At 42.1% G+C, this 9,818-nt stretch overlaps 1 protein-coding gene across 1 annotated transcript in view; it reads left to right on the forward strand.

Moving 5' to 3' along the window:
- The window catches only part of henmt1 (HEN methyltransferase 1), a 104,830-nt gene extending 95,752 nt beyond the window's left edge, over window positions 1-9,078 (forward strand). Inside the window, exons 6-7 of the mRNA XM_078560632.1 lie at window positions 2,043-2,214; window positions 8,327-9,078. Coding sequence (XP_078416758.1) covers window positions 2,043-2,214; window positions 8,327-8,746 — 592 coding nt within the window. The 3' untranslated portion in view covers window positions 8,747-9,078. The remainder of the gene's footprint in view (window positions 1-2,042; window positions 2,215-8,326) is intronic.
- The last annotated feature ends 740 nt before the right edge of the window (window positions 9,079-9,818 follow it).

Raw genomic sequence — 9,818 nt, forward strand, 5'->3', positions numbered from 1 at the left:
GGGGTAATATACTGGCATGGATTGAGAATTGGTTGACAGACTGGAAACAGAGTGGGAATAAATGGGTCTTTTTCCGGGTGGCAGGCGGTGACTAGTGGTGTACCACAGGGATCAGTGCTTGGGCCCCAGCTATTCATGATATATATAAATGACTTGGATGAGTGAAACAAATGCAATATTTCCAAATCTGCTGGTGACAGAAAACTGGGCGGGGTTGTGAGTTGTGTGTGTGGGCAAACACATGGCAGATGCAGTATGACTTGGATAAGTGAGAAATTATATGCCTCAGTGTGAAAAAGAGAAAGGCAGAGTATTATTTAAATGGTGATATATTGGGAAATGTGGATGTACAAAGGGATCTGGGTGTCCTTGTACACCAGTCAATGAAAGTAAACAGGCAGGTGCAGCAAGCAATTAGGAAGGCAAATGGCATGTTGGCCTTCATTGCAAGAGGATTTGAGTTCAGAAGTAGGGATGTCTTACTGCAGTTATACAGGGTCTTGGTGAGACCACACCTGGAGTATTGCGTGCAGTTTTGGTCTCCCTACCTAAGAAAGGATATACTTGCCATAGAGGGAGTGCAACGAAGGTTCACTAGGCTGATGCCGGGGATGGTAGGACTGTCGTATGAGGAGAGATTGGTTCGACTGGGCCGGTATTCACTAGAGTTTAGAAGAATGAGAGGGGATCTGATTGAAATGTATAAAATTTTAACAGGGCCGGACAGACTGGATGCAGGGAGGATGTTTCCCCTGGTTGGGGAGTCTAGAACCAGGGGCCACAATCTCAGAATACAGGGCAGTTAATTTATGACTGAGATGAGGAAACATTTGTTCACTCAGAGTGTGGTCAACCTGTGGAATTCTCTACCACAGAGGCTGTGGAGGCCGGGTCACTGAGTATATTCAAGAAATAAATTGATACTTTTTTGGATATTAGGGGCATCAAGGAGTATGGAAAGAAAGCGGGAAAATGGCCTGGAGATAGAGGATCAGCCATGATCATATTGAATGGCAGAGCAGGATCAAAGGGCCGAATGGCCTTCTCCTGCTCCTAGTTTCTATGTTTACAGATGTGTTTGGCCTGTATCACACTAGTGTTCAGGAATCCCACATCCTGCAGTTGCAAAACATCGCCTGCCTTGCCATCTTTATTGTGTTAATTAATTTATTATTAATAAACCCTACTACTCCCAATAAGCTTTACTATTGTTAGAAAACTTTATTCATAAAAACTTACCATTACTAATAAGTTACATGAGTTTTGAAAGACAAACAACCGATCATTTTATGTTTCCCTGTGACTTCAGTCTTTGAATTTCTTTTCAGAATATGGTTGGTCCACAATCTTGACCCAGCCTCTTTTCAACTCTCGCAGCCTGTCCCCTCTCGTATCTCTTTCTAAGTCTTACTGGCCTCTCCTCTCTCACACCTCCTCAAGTCTCGCTGTTCTCTCCCCTCGAGCGCCTCTTTCCAAGTGTCACTGGTCTTGCCCCTCTTGGGCCTCTTCAATCCTCATTGGTCTCTCCCCTCTTGCGTCTTTTTTCAAGTCTCTGTTATTGTAGTAAAATGTGGCCTGGGGGTGGGCATTGGGTGTGTGGGGGGATGCAGGTGTGTGGGAGCTGGTGGGTAGGCCTGTTGGCAATGAGTGGTGGGGGGGTGCAGCTGGAGTGTAGGGTGTTTGGGGATGAGGTTGTGGGGGCAGTGGGTGTCTGGAGGCAGTGATCATGGGGGTAAATGGCCGTGTGGGGGCAGTTGGTGTTGGGGGGCAGTGGGGGCTGGTGAGCAGTGGGTGTGAGAGGTGCAGTGGTGATGGGGGAGAGCGGAGGTGGAGTGGGTGCATGTGGGAGGTGACAGTGAGCAGGGAATACAGGATTTACAGCAGCGTATGATCTGAATGTTCCCCGCCCATGCATTTTGTGCATTACAAAGATTATGGTTAATAATCATAAAAATTAATTATTATAATGTTGGAAATTAAACTCTGAACCGAAATGAGATCTTTTGTTACACGGTATAATTGAAACTTTGTTTCACTTTCAGGTCTTTGAAGATAGGAAGTAAATATGGTTACAGAGTGGAATTCACTGGTGTAGGAAAAGGGCTCCCAGGAACTGAGCAATTTGGATTCTGCACACAAATATCGATATTTCTGAGAGAGTTTTCAAAAACAACTCACAGGGAGGCTAAAAATTCAGAGACAGTATATAAATTGGTGAGTGTTCTCATTAAAAAAAATCAAATTATTGAGAAATCAGTCTCCAAATTTTCTACCTAATGTAAAGTTGCTTTCAGACAGTGTACAGATCATTTGTTGTATAGAATTTTTATTTATAACATGATGCTGGTTCATTGATTAATGTCGAATTGATTAACAAGGCAATCACCTGTGACTGGAAGCCAGTGTCCAGTGGCGTACCACAGGGATCTGTGCTGGGTCCCCTATTATTCGTCATTTATATAAACAACATAGATGACTATGCGGGGGGTAGGATTAAAGTTTGCAGATGACACAAAGATTGGCCGGGTGGTTAACAGTGAGGTTGAGTGTCTTAGGCTACAGGAAGATATAGACGGGATGGTCAAATGGGCAGATAAGTGGCAGATGGAATTTAACCCTGAAAAGTGTGAGGTGATACACTTTGGAAGGAGTAATTTGACAAGGAAATATTCAATGAACGGCATGACACTAGGAAGTTCTGAGAAACAAAGGGACCTTGGCGTGTGTGTCCATAGGTCTCTGAAGGCAGAGGGGCATGTTAATGGGGTGGTGAAAAAGGCATATGGGACACTTGCCTTTATCAATCGAGGCATAGATTACAAAAGTAGGGAGATTGTGTTGAAGTTGTATAGAACATTGGTGAGGCCACAGCTGGAGTACTGTGTGCAGTTCTGGTCGCCACATTATAGGAAGGATGTGATTGCACTGGAGTGGGTGCAGATGGGATTCACCAGGATGTTGCCTGAGATGAAACATTTAAGTTATGAAGAGAGGTTAGATAGACTTGGGTTGTTTTCATCGGAACAGAGAAGACTGAGGGGCAATCTGATCGGGGTGTACAAGATTATGAGAGGCATGGACATGGTGGATAGGGAGCAGCTGTTCCCCTTACTTGAAGGGTCAGTCACAAGGGGACATAAGTTCAAGGTGAGGGGCAGGAAGTTTAAGGGGGATGTGAGGAAAAACTCTTTTACCCAGAGGGTGGTGACAATTTGGAATGTACTGCCTGGGAGGGTGGTGGAGGCGGGTTGCCTCACACCCTTTAAAAAGTACCTCGATGAGCACTTGGCACGTCATAACATTCAAGGCTATGGGCCAAGTGCTGGTAAATGGGATTAAGTAGGTAGGTCAGGTGCTTCTCACGTGTCGGTGCAGACTCGATGGGCTGAAGGGCCTCTTCTGCACTGTGTGATTCTGTGATACTCAATCCCCATTAATCAATTGTATATGAATTAGGAGCAGGAGCAGGCCATTCGTCCCCTCGAACCTGCTCCGCCATTCAATACGATCATGGCTGATCAGATTGCAGCCTCAATTCCACATTCCTGCCCACCCCCTTTCACCCCCTTGTTTGCCAAGAATCCACCTACCTCTACCCTAAAAATATTCACAGACTCTGCTTCAACCACCTTGTGAGGAAGAGTTCCAAATACTCCTGACCCTCTGAGAGAAAAAATGTTGCCTCATCTGTGCCTTAAATGGGCAACCCCTTATTTTTACAGTGATCCCTAGTTCTAGAATCTCCCACAAGAGGAAACATCCTCTCCACATCCACCTTGTCAAGACCTCTCATCATCTTATATGTTTCCATCAAGTCATTTTTTACTCTTCTAAACTCCAGCGGATACAAGCCATCCCTGTCCAATCTTTCCTTTGAAGAGAACCCACCCATTCCAGGTATTAGTCTAGTAAACCTTGTCCGAACTGCTTCTAACACATTTACATGCTTCCTTAAATAAGGAGACCAATACTGTACACAGTCTCCAGATGTGATCTCACCAGTGTCCTGTGGAACTGAAGCATAACCTCCCTCATTTTGTAATCAATTCCCTTCACAATAAATTATAACATTCTGTCAGCTTTCCAGATTACTTGCTGTGCCTGCATACTAGCCTTTTGTGATTCAATGCACTAGGACATCCAGATCCCTCTGAACCTCAGAGCTCTGCAATTTCTCACCATTTAGATAATATGCTTCTTTTATATTCTTCCTGCTAAAATGGACAATTTCACATTTTCTGACATTATACTACATTTAGCAGATCTTTGCCCATTCACTTAATGCTTCTATACCTGTTTGTAACCTCCTTATATCCTCTTCACAATTTACCTTCCTACCTTTGTGTCATCAGCAAATTTAGCAAGCATCCCTTTGGTCCCTTCATCCAAGTCATTTATATAAGTTTGAAAAAGGCCCTAGCACTGATCCCTGTGGCACACCACTTGCCAACCAGAAAAATACCCATTTATGCCTATTCTGTTTCCTGTTGGCTAGCCAATCATCTATCCAATATGCTACCCCTATACCATGAACTTTTATTTTCTCCAATAGCTTTTGATGTGGCACCTTATCAAATGCCTTCTGGAAATCTAAGTACAGTACATTCACCAGTTCCCCTTTATCCACAGCACACCTTACTTCTTCAAGGAACTCCAGTGAATTGGTTAAACATGATTTCCCTTTCACAAACCGTGTTGACTCTGCCTGATGGCCTTGAATTTTTCTAAATGCCCTGCTGTAACATCTTTAATAATAACTTCTAATATTTTCTCTATGACAGATGTTAAGCTAACTGCCCTGTAGTTTCCTGCTTTCTGTCTCCCTTCGTTTTTGAATAAAGGAGTTATATTCGCTATTTTTCAATCTAATGGAACCTTCCTCGAATCTAGGGAAATTTGAAACATTAAAACCAATGCATCAACTATCTCACTAGCCACTTCTTTTAAGACTCTAGGAAGAAGTCCATCAGGACCGGGGGACTTGTCAGCCCGCAGCTCCAACTAATTGCTAAGTACCACTTCCCTGGTGATTATAATTTTAAATAGTCATTTGGTAGTACAGAACTTGAGCATTGCTGAAAAGGGACACATTTTCTGTCAAAGCGTTGCATTTTGCACTGATCAGGACAATTCACAAGAAAATGCCAATGTCAGGTTTACTGATACATCCAAGTTAGCATTAAGGCTTCGCAACACCGTAAGACACTCGCATTGCATGTCATTTGGAATCCCGGAACATGCATGAACTAGAGCAGCTAGATGTACTGTCAAGAATTTAGTGCTTTCAGTGGACACTGGTTTATGGCGGTATAGTTGGGAGTAGAGGAGTTCGAACTTAGCAAATGCCTCTTCCTGTTTGATGAAGACACCCCAAAATTGAAACCATGTGCAAGAACACACCCATCGCTTTCTAAGAGTACATGGTCAGAGAGATTTGTTATGTGGTTAGCGGTAACTGCGTTATTAAACCTCTTCCGCTTATGTGAGTACATGGTGTGGACATGTTTCAAATGGGTACTGTATATGGTGCAGTGTCTATTGAAGCAATGAAGCGGCATAAACAGATCAAATCGAAAAATGAATAAATTTGCGTACCTCAGACCAAGCACAGTGTAGGACACGGTGTAAGTTAGTAACTCTGTTACCAATCTGTTCAGTCTCATCTGGCATAAATGCTTGCTCAATCATGGGGCTACGTCTCACTTTATCGTGTACTGGAAGCTTTTTAATACACAGGGCCCTGTTCTTTGCAGACAGAAATAACATGTACACACATTGTGCCTGTTTCAGCTAAACAAAATAAGTGACAGCTATTCGCTGGCTCATTCCTCAGGGCAATGTCTTGACCAATCAGAGTCAAGTTGCCTGGTTTAAATGTCAAATAACACTTGGCAGTTAACTGTCAGTCACCATCAACTGGTGCATTTCCCATGGCAATGCCTCTACCAATCAGAGTCCACTTGCCAACCAATCAGCACTCTCTTCCCGTAAAGTATAAATTTGTTGTTTCCCCAGACATTGGCATTTTCTTGCAAATTATCCTGATGAAAGCAAGACGAAAAGCTTCAACAAAAAATCTTTTTTTCAGCGACTGTAATTTTCCTGAGTTTCCCCCCTCCCTTCCATTTCATGATTTACAGCTATTGCAGAGATGTTACTTGTATCCTCTATAATGAAGACAATGCAAAATACCTGTTCAATGCAACCGCCATCTCCTTATTTTCTATTATTAATTCCCCAAACTCACTTTCTATAGGACCAACTCATTTTGTTAACTCTTTTTTTAAATGTAAATATCTGTAGAAACTTTTACTATCTGTTTTTATGTTTCTAGCTAGCTTTCTTTCATACCAAAATGTTTCCCTACTTATTAATCTTTTAGTCATTCTTTGCTGTTCTTTATATTCTATCCAGTTTTCTGACCTGCCATCCATCTTTGCACAATTATATGCTTTTTCTTTAAGATTGACACTACCTTTAACTTTTTTAGTTAACCACAGACGGGTCTACCCCTTTGAATTTTTCGTTTTCGTAGGAATGTATCTGTTCTGTGTACTCTGAAATATCCCTACTGCATCTCTATTGACCTATCCCTTAACTTCCTTTGCTAGTTCACTTTAGCCAACTTTGCTTATAGGCCCTGATAATTAATTTAAGTTTAAAATACTAGTCTTGGACCCCATGTTCTCTCCCTCAAACTGAATGTAAAATTCAATCATATAATGACTGCTGCTACCTAGGGGAGGCAGTGGCATAGTGGTATTGTCACTGGACTGGTAATCGAGAGACCCAGTGTAATGCTTTGGGGACCTGGGTTCAAGTTTGAATTCAATGAAAAAAAATCTGGAGTTAAAAGTCTGACGATGACCATGGAACCATTGCCAATTGTCGTAAAAATCCATCTGATTCACTAATGTCCTTTAGGGAAGAAAATCCCACAAACTGGAACCCACTTCTCCCACACCAGTCTTTCAGCCAAGCATTCATTTCTCTAATTTTATTTGCCCTATATCAATTTGCATGTAGCTCAGGTAATAATCTAGAACATATCTATACAAACATACGAATCAGGAGCAGGAGTAGGCCACTCGGCCCTTCGAGCCTGCTCCACCATTCAATAAGATCCGATCTTGGCTGATCTGAATGTAACCTCTCCTCCACATTTCCGCCTACCCCGATAACATTTTACCCACTTGTTAATCAAGAATCTACCAATAGCCAGTCTTCATAATGACTATGCTGAACCTCTTTGCTTGTCCTGCCCGTGTCTTAGGTACCTACATGGACAATCCTCCCTCTCCCACTGCAAGTTCCTCTTCAGCCCTTACCACCAGTTTGTATTCTATTTTAAAACTCGGGAATAAAATAGACCTTAACCACTTACCAGATACTCACCAAACAGCTCGTTTCTTCCCTGTAGGTGAGTAAGAACCAATTCCTAGAGTGAAAAAGTTATAAAAGGTAAAAGCAAAGGAGAACATCCTTTCCCTCCTCACCTAACTCCCTTAATCACCCAACTCCCAGCACTCTGTTCAAAGTCGCACACCCTAACTCCCTTAATCACCCAACTCCCAGCACTCTGTTCAAAGTCGCACACCAGTGCTAAGTTGCACCGAGAGGCCTGTAATTATATCCTTTTGAAATTTAGGACTTGGCTGACCCCAATTATGGAAAAATTGGTTCAAGCTGCTTCTGTAATTAACTAACTTCAGTTGTTCTTCCAGTGGAGCCCGAAAACCCTGCTTCAGGCTGGGAAATCTGGAATTTAAACAGTAAATTTCAGTTAAATGTTAATTACAAACAAAATTAGATTTTTACTAAAGAGATTAAGACTCCCTTACTCGCCCAAACTGCCATCAATTCCACATGAATCAATCCCTTGAGGGTTGCCTCACATCCTTTAAAAAATACCTGGATGAGCACTTGGCAAGTCATAACATTCAAGGCTCTGGGCCAAGTGCTGATAAATGGGATTAGGTAGGTAGGTCAGGTGTTTCTCACGTGTCAGTGCAGACTCGATGGGCCGAAGGGCCTCTTCTGCACTGTGTGATTCTGTTTATCTTTGCTCAGTTAATCAGTCCCGAGCAAGAACAACCTGGATTCCAGAACAGGGAGGTTCAGATGAATGAAGAGTCAACACACTGTTCCCACTGTTCATTTATGGTCTGTTTCCGAAATCCTTCATTAATCCAACTGTTCAGAAGAAACAGTAATTTCCTTAACCTCAGATTAATGATCCTGAGAACTGCCTTTATAGAAATACACTGTGCATAATTCTGCTATAGATTCTGTGCCCATTTATAAATTTCCTTCCTTTGTTTCCAAGGTATATGAAGTTGTTTACCCAAGCCTGAAAGATAAGAAAATCTTACAGGATATTGTACTTAATGAAGTGATCTACGCAGCAGAATGTGTCAGAAGGCATCTGATCAACAGTCATTGTGATGAAAAGGGGCAGGAAGCTGAGAATTGCAGCCAGAATGAAAATAAATCTGTGCAAACTGAGGATGGCAAACCTGCAGAAACCCGTTTTAAGTCAAAAAATAATGAGAGACTGAAAGTTTGCAGAATTGATGGTAAACTTCATATTCCCGTGATCAATTTATTCTCCGTCCCCAAAGTGCAGCAACTCAGTGGCTCCCTCCAGCGGCTGCAGGAGATCCTACAGGCAACTGACCGAGTGGTGCTCAGTGCCTGTGGGTCCTCAGTCTTATATCCTGCCTTTGACAACGGCAATGACGACTAATTGATGGAGTCTCACTATCAGTGAATAGAGGTCAATGATATCATGAAAATAAATGATAAACGTATTCAAATCAAAGTGCAGAGCATGTGCAGAGTGCAGGAACATACTCAGTTACAGCAGCTGAACAAAGGATCTGGACAGTCATTAAAAACATTAACAAGTTATTCAGTTTATAACTTTCTGTCGAAATAGGCTTCTTGTAAAATCTGTCCATTACTTGTTTGTTCTAAAGGAACCTGGAGATAAGATTTGTTTGTGTCTATCCAATACTATTTCAATGAAGGTTCACTGTGTTAACTAGTAAAGTAAAACAGCAATGATACCTCACTGTTGATGCAACTAAACCCGTCCCAATTTAGCCACATGCATTTTCTCAAATGTATATCTTTGGAAAGTAATAAAAGTGGTTTGGGTGAAGGTTACAGACGGACTGGATTGGTTGAGCGTTACAGTAACAGGGATGGGATTGGAGGAAGGTTATAGTGGCAGGGACAGGATTGGTTGAACAAGAATAGTATTTCTGTAGTGTCTTTAATGTAATAAAATGTCCCCAGGTGCTTCACAGGATTGCTGTAAAGCTAACTTTGACACTAAGCAGCAAAAGACCATATTAGATGGGCAAATGTTTGGCTAAAAAGATAGGTTTTAAGGAATGTCTTAAAAGATGAAAGAGGTGGAGAGATTTAGGGCTAAGACAACTGAAGGCACGGCTACCAGTGATGGAGCAGTGACAGTCGGGGATTCACAAGAGGTCAGAATTAGATGAGCATAGAGATCTCAGTGGATTAAGAACATAAGAAATAGGAGCACGAGCATATGGCCCATCTAGTCTGCTCTTTCATTCAGTACGATCATGGCTCATCCTTAACTCCATTTTCCCACCCAATCCCCATATCACTTGATTTCCTGAGACCAAAAATCTATTGATTTCAGCCATGAAAATACTCAATGACTGGTGTAGAGAATTCCAAAGATTCACTACTCTCTGAGTGAAGAAGTTTCTCATTTTATCCCATGGTCCTAAATAACCTTTGCTCTCTATAAGACCATAAGATGAAGGAGCAGAATTAGG

The sequence above is a fragment of the Cetorhinus maximus genome, chromosome 17 (genome assembly GCF_964194155.1).
Source record: "Cetorhinus maximus chromosome 17, sCetMax3.hap1.1, whole genome shotgun sequence".
Taxonomy (NCBI): Eukaryota; Metazoa; Chordata; class Chondrichthyes; order Lamniformes; family Cetorhinidae; genus Cetorhinus; species Cetorhinus maximus.